Source organism: Haliaeetus leucocephalus, unplaced genomic scaffold (genome assembly GCF_000737465.1).
Source record: "Haliaeetus leucocephalus isolate CR32 unplaced genomic scaffold, Haliaeetus_leucocephalus-4.0 Scaffold866, whole genome shotgun sequence".
NCBI lineage: Eukaryota > Metazoa > Chordata > Aves > Accipitriformes > Accipitridae > Haliaeetus > Haliaeetus leucocephalus.
The window spans coordinates 407,298-434,469 of NW_010973302.1; the positions used below are offsets into that span (position 1 = coordinate 407,298).

Genomic DNA, 27,172 nt, shown 5'->3' on the forward strand with positions numbered 1-27,172 from the left:
TTGTGACACTTAGAGAAGAAATCAGACAAGCACACATGGTATAATTTCTAACAAATAAGAGAAAGGGTACAGATTATTAAAACTTTGTTCCTAAAGAAGAAACACAGAGGAAACCAAGACAGTCTAAAACATCATGGCATGATTTAACTGTAATCAGGCTAAAGCAGGACTGCAGGAATGGAAAAAAAAAAACGGAGGCGGCATGCCCTTCCAAAAATCTCCCCCCTCAGATGTTTTTTTAATTATACTAACTCTTTAGGTTTACTGGACAGAATAATATACACTTCCCGCTCGCTAATTTATATTTGAACCTGACATATTACAGACTACCGATATGAGCAGATTTTGACTTCCAATATTCTGTCACTTAGAGTTCCAATTTCAATAATTCTCTAAAACCGTCTTAGAAAATAAAAAGAATTACAGAACAGTACAGAATAAGAACTGTGGTCTCATTAAGATAGGCAAGAAATCTATTCATGAGTCCTCGCTCAAACATAAAGGAAGGCAGTTTGGGATAGCACAGGATTTTTACGAAAAAAGTTAGAGCTGTGAAGGTATCATACATGCTGTATGTATATTAAAGACCAGTGATACCAAGTCTCTCGCTACTTTGGAGGACCCATTTTAATGAGTGAAGTGAATCTGGGATCCCAGATTGGCAGTGTCATTAGCACTTCACCTGTTGATTCTGCATGACTTTAGCAAGTCTATGTGCATCATATTGCTTCGGTAAAGAAGGAATGTATGTGTCTCCTTTCTGGAAACTCTCTTCTTCCAACCACAAAACAAAAACATTACAAAGCCTGAGGAAAAAAAAAAAAAAAGGAAAAAGTAAATCAATGTGAACTTTAATTCTATGCACAGCACGTATTACACAGCAGTCTCATTCTGGGGTTTAGCGTTAAGGCAACGAATAATGCTACAAGGTGACATGGCTCAAAACGTAGGTGTTTCAGATGTTTTGTGATTAGTTTACCAAGTGTCAGTTCAAAGACCAGCAGTGAAAAGAAGCTATTTAGAAAAATATGAAGGGCAATAACAAAGATTAACAGGACAAATTTTGAAATGGAAAACATTTATGCAAATTAGCACATGAGCCAGGACTGGAATAGTCTCTTATATCAGGGAACCTCATCCACAATCCCATTTGAAAGACCAAAGTCAAAACAGCACATTTGAGCAAGTTTGGCTTCTCACCCCAAGACTTCTCTAGAATGCCCACTCCAAAAGGTCACACCTGAGTTGAATTACATCTTTCAATTTATTTTCAGAGTCAAATTCACAGCTAGTTTATTCACATTTCCTCCTCTGCTAACAATGTATTTTAACATAAATATACCTCTTTCTTCAACTGGCATCATTCTACTGAGTGGTACCCTTTTTATAACCATACCATCCAAGCTTTCCTGACAAGGAAGAACTAGAATGCCATTAAATCTTCACACTGTGGGATCAAATATCATTAGCAAACTCCTGTTTTCTATATCACTGTCATTGGTGAAAAAAATGGAAGTAGTCTAGTTCCAAGAATCAGTCTTTATGAACTCTACCAATATTTTCCCTCCTGTCTAGGGGGTCATTAAACATCCTGAGCATAAGATTTCCTTAGCTGTAGAGCAGTCTGGTTTTATGTTGGAGTAGGGAACTCCTCTGAAATGAAAGACTGAAAATATTAATGAAGTTACACCCAGTGAGCATCTCTGGATTATTTTTCACAAATGACCAAGGAGGATTTATGATCTCCCTTGTTTGTTTTTACAGTACCTACTGATTGCTGGGGGCAGAGCAGGGGGGACCACTTAAAAGCAGCTCAGATCCCATATGCCCAAACCCCCTGAACAAGGGACTCCTTCCAAATAATCCTTTCAACTAGTTTCTGGGAATATTCAGATACTGTAATACTGCAAATATTTCTTAAGGTAGACTTCTCAGACCAAAAGCCTCTGTGTAACAGAACCACGGACTTCTGAACAGCATAGCTACAGTTTCAGTGTGCATGAGGTACGTAGCTCTCAGAAGTTACCACCCCTTACAAAAGTGAGCGTTCATCAGCTGAGTCGCAGTAAGTGACCATGCCCACCTCCTTAGTCTACTCTAACACAAGAAGAGAGTCTTCTGCTAAGGTTTTGGTTAAGCACACATATCACTTTCCAGCTGGCACATAACACACTTGTCGCAGCTCAACTTTAGCATGCTAACTGGGTAAACTGCACTAACTGAAACGTGTTGAAGTCCCCAGTAAATTCCCTGATGAAGTAATCTTATTCAGACATAAATTTAGGCCCTGGTCTGTGACAAACAGATGTATGCACACAAAGTAGCATTTTACATTTATAGCTAGTGACGTACATACCAGTAGCAGATACGTCTACACAGCAAATATTTTACCAGCATGGGGATATCATTAATTAAAAACACAAAGCTCTCCCCTAAGGCAGATGTTTTATTTTTAGTAGTAAAATCAGCCCCCTCTCAAACAAAACAAGTTATATCAACAGAGGAACGGATTTGACCACAACTATACATATACCAAGTGCCCGCAGTACATCTAGGTCAGCCAAGGGTCACATCCCTTAACGCCTCCCACAGCTAAGCCTGTGCTCTAGTAGTCGCTCAGGTGGTCGCATTGAGTAAGATTGAACTGGGCAGGCTTTTTTTTACCTGACAAGTTCCTTATGCAGTTCTGGTGAAGTCAGGTAATCTGCTGAGCAGCTTGCCTTCTCCGGTGATCCGTCACTGCCCTCTGCAGGACTCTCTACTCTTAGTGCTTTACTGGCAGCATGGTGGAAGTCTGCTACCTCTATTAGCCGCTGCTTCATTTCATTTAGTAAGTTAACATGAGCTGCGCTCTGGAAAAAACGTCTTCCAATACAGCCATCTACAGGTAATCTAAAAACGAACAAAGAAAGGACAACAAACTCTTGTTGCAAGTATCAAATCAGCATCTCTGCAAATAAATTGACTCTTTAAAGAAGCTGCTGGTACCCACTGCTTTCAGGTGCAGTCTTAGTGTGAGGCATTTAATCTCACTTGCAGTGCAAACTTATTAGTGCTTGCTAATCTGCTAGAGCCCTTATGATCAGACTCACCCATATTGTGGTCCTGGTCGGTGAAGGTAAAGGAGGAAGAATTTCTGCCAGATTAGCGGCATGAGAGGGTGGTCAGCAGGGGTAGCAAGGGCTTGGTGAGCCCAGCGGTAAATCAGGAGCCTCTGAAGGGATGGTACGATGGGCAGCTTCAGCTGGGTCTGTGCTTTCTGCAAAAAGAACATTTTCAGATGAGTGTTCTGCTGTGGTTCCCTGTAACAGGCTGTCACAGGTTAACTTAACAGATTAACACAGCATGAAAACTCAGCAATTACAGAGGAGAAAACTTTGGAAATATTCACACATCTGTTACAGGTCTTAGAGGAAGAGCTGCCCTGCTCAGCTATGTTGGACAGCTGTTAGAGAACAATGCTACACCTCTGATGCTTAAAAACAAACAATAAATAGCATGATGGCTCTGTGGTGCCAAGCCAACATATGAGCCATTGGTGTTAAATACAGTTACTGTTCTTCCTCACAGAAGTAGAAGTTCCTAGTTTAGACTTCCATAAGACTGGTGATGTTAGAGAACAAAGCAGCAATAGTGAAGCACAGGGCACATTCCAACTGGTAAAAATAACAGTCTTAAGCCACATGAGGACGCAGAGTCCTACAGTGTGCCACTTTTAGCTTTTTCCAGACTACATTCCATACAGGCCTATTGAAAATCTAAAACAAAATAAAACTAATGTGAAGAAAGAATACAGAAGGAAACAAACAAAAAAAATCTTCTTTCTGCAAAAGCAGAACGAAGGCAAAGCAACGTATGAGCAGCAGCACTCCCTATTAGCAAATTGGAACGCTACTCCACGGACCCATTAAATCATTAAGAAGTCAAACACCAAGCTCCCACAGACTGTGCCTGAGGCAGGGGAATGGGAGGCTTTTCTGAGTTCCCAAGTCTTAGTGCAGACCCTGGCACTACCTCATCCCACACACTAGACCTTGGGAACCCTCAGCACCCTTTTCCACACACTACCCACATACTATCTCACTGTTTTCTAGCTAAATCGAGACATGCAAGCCCAGGGGCTAATGTTCTCCAGACTAGTCTCCAAGGATGAAAGACATGTATTAGTCTGGACATAGCCCAAGCAAACCTATTTTCATAGAGCTTCTAGACTACCTTCTTCATTAAAACACACTGAAAAAGTTGAGATGAAGGATGGGCCAAAAGTTACACTTCAAGACTGGACAGCTTTGGTTTCCACTTGCTTCATTCCAGAATTTCTAACTGAATTTGGGCAAAGAACCTGGAAAATGCTGCAACGTGGCTTAAAGCACACCTGACTAAGTGCCTTGTTAAGGGAAAGACCTAAATAGTTCTGAAAGTCTTGGAAAATAATTCAGCAAATACAGAGAAAAGCAAAGCCCAGACTTCTGCAAAATTCAGAATATCTGAGAAATGCTCTTTGAAATATAGACACGTTTTGCCACCTGTAAAATAAGAGTATCTGCACTCCCCATCTCAGTGGTATAGAATAAATCCACTGAAGATCATAAGGCATTCAGATAACCCAGAAAATCATGCAAGAGCACTAATTAGTGACTGAAGTTTTCTGTAAATAATGTTATATTAAAAAACAGATACTTGCATGGTAGTTTTTAAGTGTTCAACTCAAAATGTAAAAGCAAACTTCCCTGAGATTTATTTTCCCCTGGAAAGCCAGATAAAGCATTAGTTATGCTTTTATCCTGATAAGAAAAAGTATGTAAGATAAAAACTGAACAATGCAAGGGAACACTTTTCTCCAGCAGTTCTCGCTCATAAAAGTGGATGAACAGTTCTCTCACCTTCAAAGCTTGATCAGGAGTTAAAGCATTAATAACCAACTCCCCCTCAACAACTCTGCGAAGCTGTGAATCTTCTTCAAATATTGACTCCATATTTAACACCATCCATGAAAACCAGACCTGTACAACACAGTAGTAACAGAAATATTAATTAACAAAATGGCAGGGGTAGGATCAGGAAGCTTGCTGTTTTCTTAAGAGGAACACATTTTTGCCAGAAACTCATTACAAAGTTGCAAAAGCAGTAACAATATCTGAACAAGAAAACTGAAAATCAGTTTCCTCCTTATCTACACTCAAACTTTCCCTGTGTATTTTGTACAATCTTGAGAAAGAAGGGGGAAACCAGGGACAACTGACAGAATTATCCAGAGAGTTCTGGAGAAAACAACCTACTCAAATGCAGTAAAATAAGATCTCCTCTCTCCCACCTGCACTACACATTTCATTTGGGGTACTGCAGGTTTTTTTTCTTTTTGCTTGAATAAGGAACTTGCTTAAGCAGAGAGAAAGCAACTAGTATTCAAAATATTTAACAGATAAAGACTGATTAACAGAAAAGTCAGGCTTTACGTATTTTCTGTCATTAAATATATCGAGAACAATTGAAGATTAAAAGAAATCTTAACTAATAAATCCTATTATATGGATTCTTGGACACAAATCAGACAAACTCTCTCTGTGCAAAATGTCCATGTTCCCTTTAGTGTAATAAACCCACAGTATTCTCTTAGGCTAAATTAGGATTTTATCGCAAGAAAACTCACAAATACTGGGATAGGAAGAACGAGGGAACAAGAAAAAAATCTGCAAAAACCTGTGAAAGAAGAAAAAACAAACCCCAAACCCTAGACACCTGAATATTGCTTATCCCAGGGTTGTTCATAGAACACCATCATACCACTTACCTGAGAGGAATTAGCATTGCCCTCAACAAAGGAAGGTGTCACATTGCCTGCCACAATCCAGCTAACAAGCGAAGACAGCAGACCTTTGTCACAATGATAGCCCAAAGCATTCTGCACGGAAACAGAAAACATTGGGGTTTTTATTGTAAGCAACCTAACAGATGATTTACAAGCTACAGACTTGTCACTCTACCTTCATCCAGGTTCCTTTCTGCCTCACATTGCTACTTCCCAACCTTAGCTCAGCCAGTCACCACCGAAACGCCTGCTTGTACTTCATGCCTTTCTCAGTGAAAATATTGTTACAGTGACAGTGTTTGTTTTTTCAGTGTCTATTTTTGTTCTAAATGCACTATTGAACATTTGAAATGCAAAGATCACAAACTAAAATAATATGATAGAACTCCTATGAATGAACCTGTGTTCCAAATGGTTTTAATTATTATTATGCTTAAAATATCAGGTTTCATTAATCTTGACCTACTCAGAAACAAATCAGATAACCCCATTATCACTTATCATCATGACTGTTGTTGTTGCATTTCAGAAAAATATATTCATATTAAAATTAGAATGAGCAACACATGAACTGACCATTTACTCAATAGCTACACCGGTACACCACAGCTATTTACCTTGTGTTGTTGGTAAAGCAGCTTTTGTACACAGTCCTCTTGACTGTACTGAAAGGCAGCTTTACATAAGTCATCCAACAAGAAGAGTGTTGCCCGGTCCCTGTGCCACAGCTGCTGGCTGGTGAGGACCTGAACCCAGAACTCCAGTACTGCAGCTGGCCCCACTCCATTTGGCTGGTCACTTAGGAAAATGTGAGTCTGCCCAATTAAAGGGTAAAATTATTCAAGAGATTGCAGCTTCAATTAAAGCTTAAGAAATTATTGAAGAACTGTTTAAATTGCATAAGGCTGTGGGCCTATCCTTAAAATAAGTAGTTTACAACGATGCTCTCGATGCTTATGTAAAAACAGCTTTGCATCTTCTATCTTCAAATTTCTGCAGATTCTGCAGCCTGGAGAGCTGCAGATTGTACCAAAAACAGACCAATATCATCAAAAACAGACACAAAAGCCATAAGTGGGATCCCTGTGACCTGCAGGCATAATGGCACCTATTTCTGAAGTGTAACCTGCTGTTCCTGCAAAAGGACTTCCCAGAGCATGTCCATTTCCCTCTCTAACTTAGTGGACCTTGGCTCTTGACCTCCCTGCACTTCAAAAAAATACTGTTCCCTAACACAGGAACATTTTTTCATACCACAGCCATAAATTAATGGTCAAAAGCAAAGCTTTCAAACATTAATATATCTGCTGCATTCCTCAACTAACACAAGCAAGAAAGTAGGGCTGCATATTACAGTCCCTTTTTAGGCAGTTTTGACCTGGTATTAGAAAATGTGCTTTCCAGGAAGTCTGGAAGGCACATATTGTTGTCATGTCCAGTGTCACATGCATTGCCAGATTTAGGCAAGTTTAAGCAGAAGTATTTCAGGAAACCAAACTCAACTATTTCTGCTTGATGCAGGGTACTCCGTGGCTGCACAACTGCCAGATTCAGTATCCTTTCTAACCTTCAACACTAACTCAGTCAAAAAAGCCAACCTGTTTTTCAATCTCCCCGAGATTATTTTATTTTTTTTAAATAATCTTCTTACCTGTATCATACTACTGAGCAGCTTAACATTTTCTCCATAGCTCACACTTGTCAAGTGCTGTGTTACTTTATGGGTAACCTGCTGGGTCATGCCTTGGGGGACTCCACTATCCAGATGAAGGAATAGTTGGATGTAAGATAAAAACCTAGGGATGTCAACAAATTAAATTAATTCTAAAATTTCTCCTACTGCATAATATACAGAAAACCTGCTTCTAGAGAATTTAAAACCAGCTCAACAGCACTAGTGACACCCACATACAAGGACTCTGATTCACAACCATGCTACAGATTTAACCATATCATAGGCACAGTATGAGCCGTTCATGGCAGACTGTAATTCAATGCAGCTCATCAGGACTGAATAAAGTTCCTGATCCACATCAGCATCCAAATCTAGCCCAGGAACCGTTTGGGACACTGCCAGGTGGTCCAAGCCAAAAGCACCCCAGGGACCACATTACTAAAGGACCAGGACAGACAGCTGAGGTCCAGCACTTGAGAACACTCCCAGTTGTTGCTCAACTTACCAAGAGTGACACAGTTAAACAGTATTGCTGCTTGTCTTTCTCATTCACCTGAATACAACAGTTACTTGTAAATACAGCTGTCTGAAGGCCCCTTCTGCAGTGCAGCAGCAGCAGCAACGACTGTACACGTGATGTCAGTAGGACACGCTTCTACAACTACCTCCTCAACCACAGTCAGTGTCAAAAAGTAACTCGGCAAACAAACCAGATGTACTTCCCCATCATCTGCGTCACATTCTCACCAGATGCAAAACCCAGAATGAAGTCTGATAAGATTAACTTCCATTGTTCTTTATCAATAAACATATTAGGAACGTATAATGCTTACTGTTCATTCTTCAGGAGATAATACTGGCAAGAGTAAAATAAGGGTAAAATTTTATCCAGTACATGGACTACTGTTCTCAGATATCTAGACTGGATGAGTACAGCCAGAAGAGGGATCCCTTCAGCACAGAACTTCTCAATGCTGTAAAAAAGAGAGAGAGAGAGAGAGAAACATATTGACTATCAGCAGAAAGGGAGACAAAGTGTTGATATTTTTTTTGTGAACTGAGATGTAAAGACATTCGTATCCTTACACTTGATCTTTGAAATCCTAAACAGCTAAATCCACAGGTTTTTCTTCAGCTATAGGAGTCATTCAATTGCTGACAGATTTGGTATTTCCTGCCCTTCTGGGGAGGTTGTGTTCTGTCCTCCAAAAATCACTGGAGATGGGGGTCTTCAGCCATGAAGCCTCAATCAATTTAAAGCTCAGTGTTCTTGCCTAACCTAACCAACCAGGCTCTCCCTCCAGGCAAAGAAAGAACCTACAGAGGGAGCTTCATATTATCTAGCTTTGACATCTCCTCAGCATGGATGATGCTCTGGACATCTTTCTTCACTACCTATAGATGGAGCTCAGAGGGTTTCCTTAAAGTAGGTACTTAGGTGGTTGCAGTCAGCTGAATCCTACTCTTACTGTCCAGAAAACTCACTAGCATCAACTTATTTGGTACTTTGCTCTGCATCAAGTTTTGCTAACCGAGGAGGGTTGCACATTAGGAAAAGATGTAAAACATTAATCCTATGTCTACTCTGAGATCATGAAAATGAAATATTATATTAAGTCACTAGCATACAGTACAGCACTTTGTTTCTTAACATAACTGGCCTTGAACTTTTGCATGTGATAAATATCAGTGTTATTGTTTAGACAGGAGAAGGATGTCAAATGGTTCTTCACAAGGCCAAAGCGGGGGCAGGGGGGGAAACCAACACAGGAGTAAAGAGGTTCCTTGTTTTTTGTTCCATGCTCAAAAGACATGTAAACATTTCCATTCTCAAACCAGTATACCTTCACATCAGTCTCAAATTACTCCAGTGCTTTGAAGACGCGCTTATGTATCTATGGCATAACCTCAGCATCAAGTAATGGCTTGGGGAAGGAGAAGAAAGCCAAGACAATTTCTCTTTAAAGAGTAAAGCAGTATTATATGCAGAAAACAAGTTAGTGAAAATTTTGAATAGAGTAAGAGATAATTAAAGAGATCACAGATTCAGGGAAAACAGACCTGGGAGAGATTAACCTACCCGTGGGTCTATACCTTAATCAACTAGTACATTTGATTATGTCCAAAGCTTACCTACAAACCAGCTGAAAGCACTGGAAAAGACTGTTGGAACACAGTCAGGGCTAGGAGGTTCAGTATCAAGGTCATAAAGGTCTCTATCATTACCAGCATAAGTGGGGGTTTTTTTTCTCTTCACTATTTTCTGAATGGTCTACTTCAGCCCTGCTAAAAAAATTACCTGTAGGACAACCCTTTCAGTAAGTGTGGTTAAAAGTTATTCTTGTCCATAGCAATCATGCTAACCCCTCAGTTGCAATACTATTTCTAATGACTATTCTGACCCTAACACGCAGAAGGCAAAAAATAGTATTAGCAATATAAAGGAAATGGCACATTGTTCAAAACTACAGTCCCCAAAAGACTGCTCAGTCCCTTGCATCTGACGTCTTTTATTCTTTAAACGTGCATAAAGATGTTAATAGCCCTCAGTTCATCATTAGGTAGGCTGCTCAGTCACTGGGGCCATGCAACCAAGACAAACACGAAAAAGCACGCTTACCTGTGACCTAGCGTGGTCATTGCCAGCGCCAGATAACAGCCGATAGGGATGCTTGCTTTGACAGCCTTCAGGAGGGGGTGAAGCGTGACCAACTCTGTCATGTCGAGCACTCTGTCAGACACAGGGACTGCAGGCCAGCCGTGCTGCATGCCACAGTCATTTCTGTGAAGCTTTAACCTCAAAACCAAACCCCACGCCCACTGATTAAAGGAAGTCTCCGGTGTTTCTCCGTAACGAACAATGCTGGCTAAGTAGGAGACCTGGAACAAAGCAGCAGGAACAGGAATGAGAGGAAGCACAGCCATATTACAGCATATATGGCACTAGTCTAGGACTTGGGTCAGCTTGTATGAGTTTCCTCTTCTGTCACAATACCGTGACACAAGATCAGAGCAGCAGCAGTTAGTTTTCAGACACACCACATAGCACCACCAATTAAATTTGTCTGAAATCTCTGTTTCTATGGCCTTGATTTCCACAACCCTCTCCCCCCGCACCCATCCCTTTTGGTGAAGGCTATCAACCTATACTTGTTTGGCTAAAGTTTTCCAAACTAGATATTGGTCTCAAATTAAATTTTATTTTTACTATTTAAAAAAAACCCACACACAAAAAACCCCACACACAACCTTCAGTAATGTTTAAGACTGCTAGTGAAAGGAATACAAAAGATATATATGTACAAAAAAACATCTGTCAAAAAAAGTCTAAAACCTGGTAGCCTCTCCTTAGAAAGAACTCTGTAACGTGGACAGGCAGAGTCTCTGCGTCATGTACATGTGTCCATTATCATAAAAACCCTGTCCAGATCAGAAGGAATTACAAATCTTTGGGAAAAACTATTATACATGCTCTGACCAGTGTAAATTGCAGAGCTGGGAGTCAGTGCAGATATTTCATTCTCTCCAAGTGGGGCTACAAGAATCTAAGCATTATTTTCTCTCAAATTCCAGTTACAAGCTCACGCAAGTCAGGACAGATTCACCAATAAAAGTGGTAACCAAGGCTGAAATATGCTTAAAAAGATAACTCATCTAGCTGGCACAAGACAACAAACCATGATTTAAGAAGTGCAGAGAAGCAAGTCAGAAAAGAGCAGAGACAATAAGGAACATTCAAAGTGGGGGAAGAAAAGACTGGGGAAAAAAAGCACAGAGCAGGAGGGGAGGAGAAAGCACTGTACAAGAAATACTGAGAAGACAAAGCACAACACAATGCTAAAAGCTCTGAATAAATAAATAGAGGCATCTTGGACTGAATATCCAAAAAAGGCATTTTTAACCTTGATCTTTCTATCCTTCCATTCCCCTTCTGTAACTTGGAGCTATACCTTCCTCAGTCACCAGTGTGCTGTAAAATCAATGTAATAAATGTTTGTACAGTGTTCACATAACACAGCACCGATCACTACTGAAAAGCTCCTAAAATCTTGAGTCTTTAAATAAGGTAAGACTAAGAGCTGGAGGCACAGGAAGGATGTCTCTTATGTTCACCAGTAATAGTAACTAGCCTTTGATTAAGCAAGTACTGGCCAACTCTGCGTGAGTAAAGGATGCTTTGCAAGAACAGTTTGCAACTATCCAACTAGAGGCTAGATAATAATGCAAACCTGCAAGGGGACAAATTTTAAATTTCTATTTCTCATATAGATGTTCAACATAAGTCTAACAGTATCTTCAAATAGGTTTGTGGGTGCAGCAAAAACACTGAGTTGGTATATTATGATGTTCTAGTAGTATCAAGATAGTATAGCTTTTACAAAGAAAAAAGAAAACAAGGTCTTGGCCTGAAGTTTATCCTATCTATCACTATCAATAATCTATTCCCTGTAATTCTGAAGAAGGAATACCTGTTTTATGCTTTCAGAAAGCAGCCCAGCATATGGTTTCTGGGAGAGATATTTCTGATACGCTTCCAGGACCATCAATGCAACTTCAGAATGGACAGCTGGATCCAGATGAAGAGCATCCTGCTAAAAACAGAATTGCACAACAACTTTGCCTCATTTAAAAGGTCTCTACAACTGTATCATTCAGCTGCACTACAGAGAAATAAATCTTAAACTGAAGAGCCAGAAAGAGATTAAGTATTGTCATACCAAGGCAAAATCTTGGCCAGTGAGAAAAATCTCAGGCCAACATTGAAGAATAATGAGCTCACACTGGGCAATACAAAGCTCGACAGCTAGATTATTTCCAGAAAAAAAAGGACCATAATCACTTCTCATGTGCATTTGGTGGATTTATAGAAATTAATCAAAAAAAACATAGATGGCATTTTAAATTACATAGTACAGACACTGGAAATCTTTCCTTTAAAAAACAAAACAAAACCAAAAAAGGTATCATGGTCTTTTTGCATCAAAACACAGTAATTCCTCTTATCAATTGCCACATTAAAGAACTATTGTCTCCTGTATCAAATGGTACAGACATGACACTGTTATTGCACAGCAAAGACCTCACAGTTAGTTTTCCCCACCATTCCTTTGTTTTCATGTTTCATCAAGAAACAGGGAGAAAAAGGTAACGCAATCTTCATGTACAAGTATCAGCACAGTCAAAAGAAGAGTTCAGTATGATCAAACGCACGGATTACAATGCTAAAATGGATCACTGAACGCAGGCAACAGGATTTTTTCCCCAATCTATTTCTGTTTCTCTCTGAAAAAACATTCACCCTCAGTTGGTTCCTGAACTGATGGAACTCCTGGAGTAACCCATTCTATGGAATATTTTCCAACCATTTAAATAATGCTGAGGGCTTTGAAATCTCTAATTTCAATCGTTAGTTTTCTGGCACTGTGAAAACCATACCTGGATATCAGCCCACAAACTAGAGTCACATCCGTCTCATACACACTTCTTGGAAGATTCTTCTATTTCTGCAGCCAGAGATATCTTAATCAAGTCACTCACAAAATTGTCCTGTCAGCTGTTTCCTCTAGAGAGGAAACTCCTGCTTAAATATCTCTTTTAATCTCAGCTGCAGACTACAAGAAAGCAACACAATCAAATCCTCAGGCAGAATGCTGCAAAATTACTGTGAAAGTCCCATCCTATGCCATCAAGTGTACAGCCATCATATAAAAGCATGTAATTAACTGTCTTCAAATTCTGTTATAGCCCCAGGTTGAGCAACACTTTTACTCTGCAAAACTGACCAAGTTCAGACCTCCTGTTTTTAATACATACATGCTCACCGAATCCCCAGTTTAGCCCTTCCAAGATAATGCAGGCTAGTTTGTTCTCCACTGTTGTTAGACTGTAATTTAGTAACCAGTCACGAATCAGTGCTATCTCAGACGAAGAAGGCTTCCACAGGTACAACGGCAGTTCTTTAAACAGATATAAAGAAACCTTTGAGGGCAAAAGAGAAAAAAGGTTAATCAGTAGTCAGTATGGAACAATAATCAGCATTATGCCCTTCTATCTTAAAGAGTGATACGATCAAAAAAACCATGGACAGGTCTTTAACAGAATCCACTCATACCAAGCCATATCTTGTAACACAGTCTGGTATGGCCTCTAGTTTTAACTGCTTTAAGTGATGGATGTTGGCACTTACCATCCCAACTTTCTCAATGGTCTCTTTAACTCGATCCAGCAGCACTGAAATAATCTGTGTGTGAATGCTGGCAATTGCTCCCAAGAGTTCTCGACCAACTTTTGAAAATGTCTCTCTTGTGGAAAGACTAACATAAGACAGCTGAGAAGATGAGCAGAGAGAAGTTACTGTTTATGGCTGACCTTCACTGACTGCAATAAAACGTCTTCTGAAAAATACAGAACTAAATTGCTCTTGGTGATCCTGGACAAAGTTGATAAATACCAATACTAAAACTGAAACTGATTGTCCTAGAAAATAAGGAAATTATAACGTCACAAAGTGCAAAACTAAACATAGGAACACCACCACCACAGACACACACTAAAAACAAAACAAACAAACAAAACCCACAAAAAAATTGCTACACACCACAACAGGAAAAAACACCACACAAGGAATTTCAGAGCTACAAGTTAGATCCGTGTGATAAAAATTAAGCAAAACAAAGATATTTTTGTTCATTTGTTTCATTCTGGCTTGGTTTACAGAAAGGCTGTTCTTCTCCCAGAAGAACATGCACTTCAGGATATTTCAATTCAGTACTAGATTATAAACCTCAGAAGTAGTGCTTTCTTAGTTCCATGGTAGAACAAACTATAGCAGCCCTGAAAGTTTCACACCTTCCACTGTTAGGAAAAGAGCATTCATTCTTTTCCTGAATGGACCAGTAATATTACTCACCTCGTATATCTCCAGAACAATGATTTTGATAAAATCCTCATCAACATCAGCCCGTTTGGTTTGTGCCATCTGAGCAAATGTGGTGAGCAGACAAATTTCTTCTGAGCAGTTCATTGATTTGAGATACTTTTCAAAATTTTCAAGGTGCTCTGGATCTAGAAGAGAGTCACATGCAAGCAACATGATAAAAGAACTGTTACAGGACATACATCATCAATATTTATACATTTATTGACAATCCAATCCCAGAGAAGGAATCGGTGAGAACAGAATTATCATCACTGGGTTAGTATTCTCTCTTCAGAAGTGGCTGGTATTGGCTGCTTTAAAATAAGGTGCAAGAAACACCATAATATGCAGTGAGTCCATATGATTCAGTAAATATGCTAGTAATTCATAATTCATAATGAAAACTAAAAATGCTTCAAGAACAGCTGGAATTCAATTTTTAATATTATTTTAACTATGTAATGTTAACCATCCACAGGAAGAATTGCTTGAATCTTTTTGCTTTTTAAAAATGTTATCATGGTTTGAGCTGCCATTATATATTGGAGCAATTAATTCCACAGATTAAGTCCAAATTATATGAAAGAATTCCAATTTTAATCAGCACACAGTCAAGAGAAGATTAAAACTAAGCCCATCAAGCACAGCAGAGAGGTTTCGATCAAGTTGAGAGATTGCTCATTCCGCATACCATGATCTCAAGCAGCAATTAAAGTGGGGAGATCATTCTATGCCGACTACAAATAAAAATACTTCAAGCATCCAGCCCTGGGCCTAGATTATGTCCAAGAGTTAATAGGAAAGGTTGGTTTCAGTTTCTCGAACTCAATACAAGAAAATTACTGAATGTACTTGTTTGGAAAAAATGTCTGAAAACAGAGAACTGAAGTTGCACAGGACAGGAAGGATAAGAGATGCTTTCACTTGAATTCAAGGCAGGTTTCCTCTTTAAACCCAATAGTGAGATGTTGCCAAATGCAAATAAACATTTCATTCCTCGGGGTGGGGGACAACAGGAAGGGAAGGGTACAACAAAAACCTGAACAGGAGTTTAAAATTATTTTTATTTCTTCCAAATAACTTTAAATAAACTCTGTGCAGCAAAACAAGCACTGAAAGCTGCATTTGAGCTGTAAAATTGTTTGGAGAGTGGTGTGCTTCCTCTGAAGCATAACATGCCAGAAAACAGTTTACAGTGATCTTACCGTACCAGTTGAATATACTGAAAAAGCACTCATTGTGGCACTCAACTACTTAATCTGCACAGGCACGTGCTCAGCAGGCTTGTGATTAAACACTTCCACTTATGTTACATTCTATTTTAAGGGCTTTCAAGAATTTTGCAACTGTACTTCAACCTGAGAAGGTCAGACTTGTACAGCCAAAACATCTCATGAACAGTGTGCTAGAGAATTGGGTAATTTAAGTAAAGAGCTTTCCATCTACCAAGACAAACTACACTCCTGATAGATACAATAGACATGTCTCATCCATTTATCTCCCTTTCCTAATGCTACCTTTTATCCTTATAGCAGAAGTTACAGAGCACTGTGTTTATTGTTGTTGTTTTGGGATTTTTTTAAGCTAACACAGAAGGACAAAAATAAATAAAAAAAAGACTATGCCATTGCTATATATAAAGAATTATATATATTATATAAAGAAAAAGCAGAATTACTCACAGCATGGAGAAGGGGTTTATATCTGGTAGCTTTCATAGTCCAGAGGTTATCCTAGTAAGTGCAGCTCCATCACTGCACTCCATTTTATCATTCTCTTTCTACCTATCCCTTAAAAGCAACTATGGTCCCACCTCCATATATGCAAGCCTAAAGCTTCCATCAATTACCAAGGCTTGCTACCCCTTGTAGATTCACCACTCTTAACATTTCTCAAACTTAATCTGGGAAGGGAAATCAATAAAAATGGTTCTCTCCCAGGAGAATGTTAATGCCATGGTCTTTTAGGGTATGAATTACAGGAAATTAAGTCTGCATTATATTGGTAAGTGTCAGTCAAAAGAAGCTACTTCAGAAGATTAGATGGATTTCACTGAAAGAACCATTGATATTCCCTGTCTAGACATTTGTGAAAAATAGTATTGTGCTGACATAACCCATCGAGGAGAATGAAGAGGATAAAAATATCCTGCGTCAGCATACCAGGGACTTCAAAACATAGAAGTTAGCTAGAAGCAAAACAAAGGCTGAACAAAAAAAAAAAAAAAAACCAACCACACACCACCACACAAAAAATCCCCACACACCAGAACACCAGTGTTTGTTGCTGTCAGAGCTGCAACCCACTACATCATATTACATTCTCTTTGTTTGAGATGCAGTAAAAATTTCTTGCAAAAACAAAAATAAAGAAGTCCTACTGAAACAGTGTAACCGTTACTGTTTTGGCTGGCAAGTGCTAATCAGATCAGCACTTCATGAAGTGTACACAGCTACAGCCTTGATATCCCTCTTCCACTCCACATTGCCTTAAATGTTAGCTGAGCTTGCACACAGTTAAGATACTCAGTAACCTCTTAAGATCGACATTTTCTTCTGCTTCTCCATCAAAAGACTTGGTTGATGTGGTAACTGCTGTCTGGGCTACCAGCTAGCTGGAAAGTAAAACTGACAGTGTTATTTGCTCTCCCTGAAGACAGCAAATAGGCTGTGAAGTAGGGAGTTACTGCTTTGTTTACCTGTCTCCCTGTCAATCAAGTCCTGAAATATTTTCCATGAAGGCAGCAACAAAGGGGAAGTAGCATTCCAGCTGGCTTCTAAATAACTCCACTACAGCTGAAGCCACCACAATCACTGCGGAGATGAACACAGGACAGGAGTCAAGGGGAAATAGAAAGAAAAGGTGTCATACAGGACAAGAAAAGCATCAAAAGAAGGCTTGAGATAATGGAAACATCTGTAGTTGTGGAAGATAAGCAGATCTCCTACAATGTAAGTTACTGAAGCCAAAACTAGCAAGATGCGGGAGCGGGGCGGGGGAGAAGAGGACTGGGGTATTTATAGAACTATCAACAGTCAACAGCTCACACAAAAAAAAAAAAAAAAAAAAAAAAACCCCACCGAACCCTAAGTGATACAAAATTCTGTATTTGAGGATTTAAATCTTACTTTCTAAATACTATAGAAGGCCAAGATGGGACCTGATATGAGGATACACAAGATGTACCTACTGCATGGTGCTCTTGCAGCTCTCTGAAGCAGCCAGTAGCAGCCACTATCGGAAAGAAAACTAAAAGGACAGTAGATCTGACAATGCCTGTTAAAATGAGATTTTGGTCAAACAAGTACTGGAAGACCATGAATTGCCCAAGACACTTATAAGGCCTCTGGACGAGTCATGGTGCTGAGGGTGTATTTAACAATGCAGCATGTGAAGAACTAAACCCATAGCTGATGCAGCAGTAGCTGGATCGATTAGAATTGGTTCCGAGTGTAGAAATTCTACCTTTAAGTCTTTGTTTGCAGTCAGCAGGTTGCAGAGTAGAGCAGAGCTTTTCCAGGTGCTCGCTCTCCGCACAGTGCATGACAAAGAAGAGCCTCCAAAGCATATTACTGGATAAGGTTCCATAAGGCATCTCGGACATGAACAACCAGACTCCCAACCTGTTGGATTTGAAGAGGCAGACAGTTTCACCCTGATAAATCCCAACATTTGAAAAGGGGACATACACCCACACCTCTGCCATGTAACAGAATTAGGAATGTGAGGATGTATCTTAGCATCTCAAATTCTGAGTTAACCTCATTCTGAATTGAACAAGTCCTCAGAACTTCTGTCAGAGGCTAGAATTCAAGACATAATTCCTCCCCATCCTGATGCTACCAATGTGCTGAAAAATCCTGCATATTGCAGTCTTGTTTAAACCATTAAGTATTTAAAGCTATTCCAAATCCCAGTTTCAAATATCTGACTCCTCCAAGACAAAGCCAGTATCAACCACATGGGACCGCCTACCTTTTTGCCTTCAGAACATGTAGAACAGCTCTGAAAAACAATTCATCAAACTCCAATTGCAATTTTTCCACAGAGTAGGGATGCGTTACTGATCCATACTGTCTATTGCCGCTAACGTATTGGGCCCAGTGGTCACTCACATGACAAAGTGTCATCCTACACAGCAGAACAAACAAGTCAAAGAAGGATCATTAAGTACATCATCACCATATAAAAACACAGACAAGTGCAACTAGATCAGAGTCTAGTCACAAGAGACATGTTCAATCCTTTGTCCTCTGGTTTCCAGAGATTTCCACATAAATAGCATTTCCCTCCCCTCTTCAGACAGGGTTAGTCTAAAATTCCTGTGTTATCCTTCCTTGGTTTTGCAAGCAAACAATGCATAATATTCTGTTATACCCAATTAGTTTGTGTATGAACTTTGGAGCCTTAAGGTAATCCTGAATGATTATGATGATGAAATGAAGAAATGGCAGTACATGCAAAAAAATCATACAGGAATAATTATACCAAGAAAGTTACTGCTCTAATAACACAAAGGAAAATGTGGATTTTGTTTCTGACTTAACTGTATCCACCCCTTGAAAACACACTCATAGAAGCCATATAAAGTGACTGCTATGGATTTAAAAATAAAGAGCAACTTTTAGGTTTCAATTACATTTGCTTACTGCAACAATGACAATTTTCAAGGAGCAAATTAAAAACCCTAAAACAATTCTGGATAACAATGGAAAGAAAGCAGTAACAATGGTTATAAATAGGGGCGATTTGAGAAACTGTTTGTCGGATTTCAGTGACTTTCCAAGACAAGCCTGAGCACATCCCTGATGAACACCAGGCTGGATTCCCACAGCTCACCCGGCTCCTTTGTACCCACAGCATTTAGATTTTGCAATACCCACTTCACAGGCAGCTTTAGAGTTAAGGACCTTGGAATTTCAGATTCCCAGATTGGCTAACCCTAAACTGACCAACTCTCAGAGCAAAATCTACCCAAGAACCGTTTGGGTTTTTTGGTTTGGTTTGGTTGTTTTGGTTGTCGGGGTTTGGGTTTTGGTGGTTGTTTTTTGGTGTTTTCATTTTTTTGCAGCTCTGAACTTTAAACCAGACTGTATGAAAAAAGATTTAATCATATCACAGAGAAAATATTCTCTTACTTGATCAGCTGACCAATTCGCTTCACAAACTGTCGGTACCGTGCTCTGTTAAATGTTTCTAACCCCGCAGACAGAAGTTCCACTAACGAGTTTGCAAAAGCAAAAATCTTCATCATCTCCTGGGGAGTTGTTTTTTCAGGAAAATAAGCACCTAAGACCAAGACAGAAAAATACATCTCAAAAAAAATGTGTGAACTCTGGATTTTTTAAGTAACTTTATAAGCACTCAAAACAACAATTCATCATATAACTGGCAAACAGTTCATTGTTTGCCAGCTATATAGTGAACTGAAATTTATGTTTTGTTTATGAAATGTACAATAAATACCTGTTAAGTATGAAAGTACAAATAAACTATGCAAGCTATAAGACCTCTAGGAAGCAATTACCTTCATGTACTTGTCCAGAGATTTAGCAAAATAAAGAATGAATAAATAATTGGAGAAAAATCACAGTAATGTTACAGCTAAGAGGCAAAGGGGAAAACTTAGTCCTGAAAGCACATCTGTGAGTGTAACTACTAAGCAGATCAAAACTAAGGGAAAGGACTAACATTTTGCATGCTTGTATTGCTCTAAGTTTTTAAGGTATCCCATACGCATGGCATACACTTCCATCTCATCTATTTAGTCTGTGAGCTGTTGCGCAAGTTCATTATTACTTCACTGAGAGACTCTAATGCAGTAGCATTCTTGGCAGTTTTAGTCATTAATATAATTAGCGTAAGCAAAATGAAGAACAATTCTTCAGCAGCAGATTTATTTACCTCCAGACTTAAATCCAAGGAACTGCTGAAAGAGTTCATGAAACGGAAACTGTGACAACAGGGCAATCAAGTCATCTTCCAAGAGCAGAATCCAGCTTGTTTCAGGATCCTCATCCTATAGACAAATACAGTCGCTTTTAGTAGCTTTACAATAAAACACACGGTAAAAGGGCCTCACTACTGTACTAATTACAGTTTGCTTTTAAGAGGAGACCAAAGAAATTGCAAATGAACTCTCCTTCACACGCACACACAAGCTCCTAAATTCCTCTTCTGTGTGTGTTTCTACATAAAAGCCCTCATCAGCTAGGAAACAGAACTAGAGGCAATGATATGTTAGTCCAACCCACCTTCTGAAGGTAAGCACCTATTCAAACGTATGCCTGCTTCCATGCTCCTTCTGCATGCAATAGCTCAAACATTTATATGCTATCTGTTAATACTCATTCCTGGAAGCTCCACTATCTACAGTTATATCACAGAGCTAAAAGGAGAGTAAAATAGATCAAAGTTTCAAATGATGCTTTTTAACTGGATAAGTCAGCTTTTCTTCCTCCATTTCACAAAAAAAACCAAAAAAACAATGAAATAAGCTTGAGCAAAAGCATAAAGGGAAAAAAAGAAAAAAAAAAGAAGTCATTTGCTGTACCTCTTCACCTCCTTCATCTACCAGGGTCCAGTTTCCAGATTCTTTCCCAGATGAAGAGGAACTTTTCCTTTCACTTGGTTTCATATGGCACATGAAGTCCACCCGATTTCTGATTTAAAGTGCAAAAACAAGTATACAAAAAATTAGAAAATTAAAAATTCTGAATTAAGTCATCTTTTAGTAAAGAGAAAATATTAAGAGAACAGATACAAGAACAAGAAATGAACAAGTATGTCAGAAAGCTGCCTGGCAGAAAAGGACCTGGGGGTGTTGGTCGACAGGCAGCTGAGTATGAGCCAGCAGTGTGCCCAGGTGGCCAAGAAGGCCAACGGCATCCTGGCTTGTATCAGAAATGGTGTGGCCAGCAGGACTAGGGAAGGGATTGTTCCCCTGCACTCAGCACTGGTGAGGCTGCACCTCGAGTCCTGTGTTCAGTTTTGGGCCCCTCACTACAGGAAAGACATGGAGGTGCTGGAGCGTGTCCAGAGAAGGGCAACGAAGCTGGTGAAGGGTCTGGAGCACAAGTCTCATGAGGAGCAGCTGAGGGAACTGGGGTTGTTTAGTCTGGAGAAAAGGAGGCTGAGGGGAGACCTCATTGCCCTCTACAGCTACCTGAAAGGAGGTTGTAGTGAGGTGGGTACTGGTCTCTTCTATCAAGTAACTAGTGATAGGACAAGAGGAAATGGCCTCTAGTTGTGCTAGGGGAGGTTTAGATTGGATATTAGGAAAAATATCTTCACTGAAAGGGTTGTCAGGCATTGGACCAGGCTGCCCAGGGAAGTGGTGGAGTCACCATCCCTGGAGGTATTTAAAAGACGTGTAGATGTGGTGCTTAGGGACATGGCTTAGTGGTCGGCTTGGCAGTGCTAGGTTAACGGTTGGACTCGATGATCTTAAAGGTCTTTTCCAATCTAAATGACCCTATGATTCTAAATGATGCTACGATAACCTGATATCCTCCAAGACTCACACCAATCTGCTGTATTCTGTAAATAATCTTCCAAGCAATTTTCTGAACAATGTAAATGGCTATCAGCCCTGTATAGCAAGCATATTTAAATATGCAAGAAATAACACTATTCTTGCCCATGTGTAAGAAAAATCCTTTTAAAAAAAAAAAAAGGATATCGTATTTCAGAAGAGGTACTCTACAACAACCATTTAAGGCTATCATCTGGTGAGTCAACAACAAACAGGACAAGCACAAGCCAGCTCCACTATACAACTTTCGTAGCTGCACTAGCTGGACACCACATCAATGTTAGTAAGACTGGTCTTACTACCACAACTAAAGACCTTCCAGGAAAGAGTTGCCTCAAATCAACCCAGCTCCCATTCCATGTAGTAGACCACCTCAAGTCTGGGATACTAGTTTTCGGGCTCTATATACTGTACAAATCCTTAGTTGTTCAGACGTACCAGCAAGTTAAACAAATGTGCAGAAAGGTTATACAAAAAGTTAAAATCATAACATCCAACTTCCTTCTAACTTGAACTGTACTGCCAGAACTCTGCACACAGTGCCACAAAACTCTGGAATAATTATCACCCTTCTGAACACCTTCAACTTATACTCTGATAATACCAGTCTATTACAAATTAAATACAAGTTTTAAGACACTGATTTCACAAACCAAATTCAGAATTCAAATTTGTTCCTGACACGGAGCAACTGTAACAGACAAGTCTCAGCTCTTTTACCAGTAAGTACACCCATTGTGGAGGCTCTGCATTCTTGTATCAACAGTTGAGAGCATCACTCCAGACACCTTAAGGTAGACCTTGTTCAAAACACAAGCATCAAAATGCGTTGGCAGTATGCACGCCCTGAGGATACACTTGTCTCCCCAGGCAGCTCTAGACTGGAAATGTGAAAACAAAGCCCTTAAAAATAATAGCCTCCAATAAACAGGACTCCCACTTAACTCAGGGTCAGAATATCAACGCCACAATGACAACCCTAAATACCAGCAGTTTGATTCTTTGACATTAAAATTTGGGCAGCTGGGAGGCAAGTTATATATTTTATCTGAAGCACATAACAGTTTTCACTAATGACTGACTTCATCAACTAGCTTCTCCAAGCACCAGGTATTCCTTCTAGATTAAAAAAAGGATGAAAAATCAGTTAAGAAGCCCAACCAGCATACACACCAACTTAGCAAACCCTTTACTCAAGGGCTTCTGTTGAGGAGACAGTATAATGAACAGGCCATCATGCAAGGCAAGAACTCTATATTTCAGAAGTCACAGTAACAAAACATGTCAGTCTTCACAAGCTACTTGACAGCTGAAAGCAAGCTGCATCATACTGTGCACAGTCGGAGAATGTACTGCCAAGGCTGTATTTTAAGATGAATGAGTAAAAACAGTTTGAATTAAACTGTGAATGTCTTTCTTGTGCCTGCTTTTATAACTTTGCCTGCAACGAACTCCGAGTTTCACAAGCAGATCATGTGTCATGTTTCCTACTCTTAAATAATCAGAACATATTTATAAAATCATATTGATACTTACTTGACAGGAGACATAAGCAAGGCAAGAGATTGCATGAAATGAAAGACACCTGATGGGTTATCCAAGACTTTGATCTGAAATTAAATGCAAAAATCTAAGTAAATCCAAACAAGTAAAACAAAGGGCAAATTAGTTTTAGTAAAGAAATTTAAATTCTGAGCTTTACGTTTTTCACAAGCTTTTTGTTGATACTAAAAGGTATCCATAAAAGACAGTACCCACACCCTGGAGAAAGTATTACTATGGCAAAAGACTGGGAGTTGTCCAAAAGAATTACTTATAAAGGAGAAAAAAAAAACCAAAACACATCAAAAGCTCCACAAAAAAGGCAACTTCTCTGTTTCACACATACTTCTGGACACCAGCAGGAATTGGGATGTTAAGCACTGGGGAAGTTAGGATCCTACCATGTTAGGTTAACGGTTCGACTCAATCTTAAGGGTCTTTTTCAGCCTAAATGATTCTATTATTCTATTCTATCCTTTCATTTCCTTGCTTGCCTTTCCCTTGTTAGTGTAATTGCAATCTTTTTCCTATGGCTAGATTTCCAACATCTTCCCCTCTTGAGGGGCAAAAATGTTCTTTGCAAGAATGCCCTGGTGGCTTTGGATATTTGCGCTCCCTCTGATCTGTACAAAGTGAACTCTTTCCCTTGCCCTTGAAATTACCTAACTAATAAACTTTACAGTGAAACCAGTCCCATTTCAATGTGCAGGATATAAAAATCTGTTCTTCCTCATCCCTTATACATCACAGAGCTGCCTCCAATCTCACTCGTCTCATACACAGCTGCTGCTTCAAGTCTAAATATTCTTTCCATTTCTTGGACAGCACTCCAAACCTTCTGTTGCATGAGGCCTTCCGAGATGCACCGCAAGTCCCCGACTCCCTTTCATGGAGTGTCTCCAGACAAGAATGAGAAGTGTGTTTCCCTGTAAACCTGCTCACAGTTGGGCTAACATGGGTAAATACATCCCCTCACAAACCCTTCACTGTTACCATGATTCCACACACCTGGAAAGGCGGTGTCAGTCATGAGCGATTGACTAGGCACAAGACACTGTCCTACCCACTCCACTCCAACTTTCTGACAATAAAGAATTAAACATTCACACCTGAATGAATGGACAAGCCCATTCACTGATCCCAGCTGGACATCGAAGGATGTGGTTGAAGAGGAAGAGATGGTCACCTGGACAGCCAATTCTTTGCAACACAGACACCTAAAGGGAAGTATATCGGAATCTTGTAAACAATTTCAAGGTTCATTCCTTTATAGTCTTGCTAACTAGAGTAATACTGGTTTTTTGTTTCTCCTCCCACGCTTTCTAACAAACCTCAATTTTCAGAGCAAGTTACAGGAGAAAAATATTTAAAAGTCTGTTTGCTTGGCTTATGAGCCACAAACCATTTTCTCTGGTGTACAAACATGAATTACTTTACAATCGCATTAAAACCAAATTTATTTAGAAATCAGCAAGAATAGAAGTTTCTCAAAAATGACAAGTCTGAATAGTTTTAATTTCAAAATAAGTAAAAGCATAATGAATATTGAATATTAAGTCTACTCTGAGCAGTGTTGGCTGCTCATGGGCCAGTCCTCATTAATGCTGCTGACCTCCACTGACTTCATCAGCCAAGGGAATTCATTATAAAGATTCACTAACAGATTCTGTTGCTCAAGCAGAACAAACTCCCCAAAAATTGCATGTGGGACAATAAGAGAAACAGTAACACTTTCAGAAACTACCCCCAAATTCATCCATTGTGTTGGATCAAACAGATATATCCATGCTTACTCCCTCACCAGTCTCTGCAGCCACATGAGAAGGTCACTCTGAAATTGAGGATCTTCAATAACTCTGCGAGTGAAACTGAAAAGGACGCTGATACATTCCTTCAAGTGGCCCAAGTCTGAAGAAAGATTTTCTGATTGCTTTGAAACTGTAAATCAAAACCAGAATTAAGGAGTTTTGACAAGCAGCTCTCAGAGTGGTAACATAAGTAGTGGTTCTGAAGCGATACAGAAAACTTGCTCTATCTATCTATACATACCAAGACGTTTCAACACAGTTGCTTGCTAAATCCGACAGAGAAGTAGAGTACTTTATGTAGAGTACTTTATTTCATCTTATAATTTAGCACTGGACATTAATTACAAGAAGAATATACTATGGTTGCTCTCACAAAAGGCCTTCCCTCAACACAAACTTTGTAAGAACCACCATTTACTATGCATATAAACAATCTGGGAGGCGGAGGGCAAAGGGAGGAGGACTAGGAAGGATAAACACCCGGGGTGGGAGGGGAAGGAATACTTCAGCTAAAAGATTATATTGGCACAAACCCAAGTAAGTAATATACCTAGGATGAAAATCAAAAAGATTTCTCAGTATTAGAGCTGCAAGATTTCAAATGGCCTTCCAAGAGGAAGTAAAGCAGGAAAAATATCCAGCTGGTTTTAGAATTATGCATACTCAATTTGGAAAAGGGACTATATTGTATGTTGCCTTTGACAACAAAAGATTGGAGTCCGGGTTTCCCAGCCCACCCAGTGTTCCTCTACAGTAATCAGTGGCAGTATGTAACTTAGAATAAGGTAATCCTGCATTCAGCTTCCACTCTCCAGGTGAATAAGGCAAGAGAATTGGAGTTTCTCCCGGGAGATCAGCAGGTTTTAATATCAGAGGAGAAACACACCAGTATACAAATTCCACCACAAGACTCCAAAACTGCAGGTGAACAAGGCATTTGGCACCCTGAACAGCACGGGGAGCAGTCCAGACCAGCAACACACCTTGTTCTTGCTGCTGAAGAGCCACTGATCTCAGCAGGGACGAGCTGCTGAGCAACCTGTAGACATACGACTCCACTTGCAAGCGGGACAACACTGAAGTGTACGAGTGCAGCGCCAGTGTCTGATGCACATGCTCTGCTTTGGCTTCAAACAGCTTTTTCAGTTCCCCCAGCACACTTTCATTCAGCTCCACTGTCTGGTAGCGATGGTGACCTGTCACTTTGCACTGATCTGCACAGACACCCTGAAAAGAAAGCAATTATTTTATTGAAGTGGCTTTGTCATTTTGTTGGGTCAAGTGTGCTTACAGAAATTAACCTTGACATAACCCTCCCCTCAACAGATTTCAGAGCCTTCATAAAAGGGGCCACTTAACAGGTGGAAAAGACAAACATGTCAGAACATCCTACATACGTTTTAGAGCTGGTGATTACTGAAGATTCATATCCCTTACTTCTGAAAAAATTACTCTACAAACCCTCAATAACTCAGATTTAGAAATAGACATGAAGTGACTTGCCTGTATCACTGACAGATGTGAACAAAATCAGGTCTCTCTATTCCCAGTGAGTGCAACTGCTTCTCGGTTTATAGATTTCCATAAATATTTGGGTCTGCTATTTTAAAGCTAAAATATGCACTGAAACAACATAAATATTTTTCTAAGCTCCCAGAACTGAATATTTATACCAATTCCCCATTGTACATTTAAAATTTTCAGAAATGAACTGTACTCTAACTTTTTTCCTCAAACTGGAATTAAAAGCTGAGGCCAGTCTTCCTCTGTCCTATCTCTAATCCTTCAGCACAAGAAAACCACAATACGCAACATTCCTGTTATTCTTCTATGCAACCAGGAAACATGCTTCAGAGCCAGCACTTTGGAAGCTTAGCTTGAAGTT

At 39.6% G+C, this 27,172-nt stretch overlaps 1 protein-coding gene across 1 annotated transcript in view; it reads right to left on the reverse strand.

Annotated features, from left to right (window-relative positions):
* The window catches only part of EPG5 (ectopic P-granules autophagy protein 5 homolog (C. elegans)), a 58,189-nt gene that overhangs the window by 25,381 nt on the left and 5,636 nt on the right, over positions 1-27,172 (reverse strand). Inside the window, exons 3-24 of the mRNA XM_010582968.1 lie at positions 26,271-26,514; positions 25,281-25,417; positions 24,589-24,696; positions 23,474-23,547; positions 20,957-21,065; positions 20,308-20,422; positions 19,542-19,692; positions 18,379-18,534; positions 17,869-18,026; positions 14,395-14,549; positions 13,672-13,812; positions 13,299-13,463; positions 11,954-12,076; positions 10,105-10,364; positions 8,318-8,458; positions 7,461-7,605; positions 6,427-6,624; positions 5,792-5,902; positions 4,884-5,003; positions 3,093-3,259; positions 2,665-2,892; positions 683-806 (exon numbers count right to left, since the gene is read on the reverse strand). Of these exons, the coding sequence (XP_010581270.1) occupies positions 683-806; positions 2,665-2,892; positions 3,093-3,259; positions 4,884-5,003; positions 5,792-5,902; positions 6,427-6,624; positions 7,461-7,605; positions 8,318-8,458; positions 10,105-10,364; positions 11,954-12,076; positions 13,299-13,463; positions 13,672-13,812; positions 14,395-14,549; positions 17,869-18,026; positions 18,379-18,534; positions 19,542-19,692; positions 20,308-20,422; positions 20,957-21,065; positions 23,474-23,547; positions 24,589-24,696; positions 25,281-25,417; positions 26,271-26,514 (3,330 nt within the window). The remainder of the gene's footprint in view (positions 1-682; positions 807-2,664; positions 2,893-3,092; positions 3,260-4,883; positions 5,004-5,791; positions 5,903-6,426; positions 6,625-7,460; positions 7,606-8,317; positions 8,459-10,104; positions 10,365-11,953; positions 12,077-13,298; positions 13,464-13,671; positions 13,813-14,394; positions 14,550-17,868; positions 18,027-18,378; positions 18,535-19,541; positions 19,693-20,307; positions 20,423-20,956; positions 21,066-23,473; positions 23,548-24,588; positions 24,697-25,280; positions 25,418-26,270; positions 26,515-27,172) is intronic.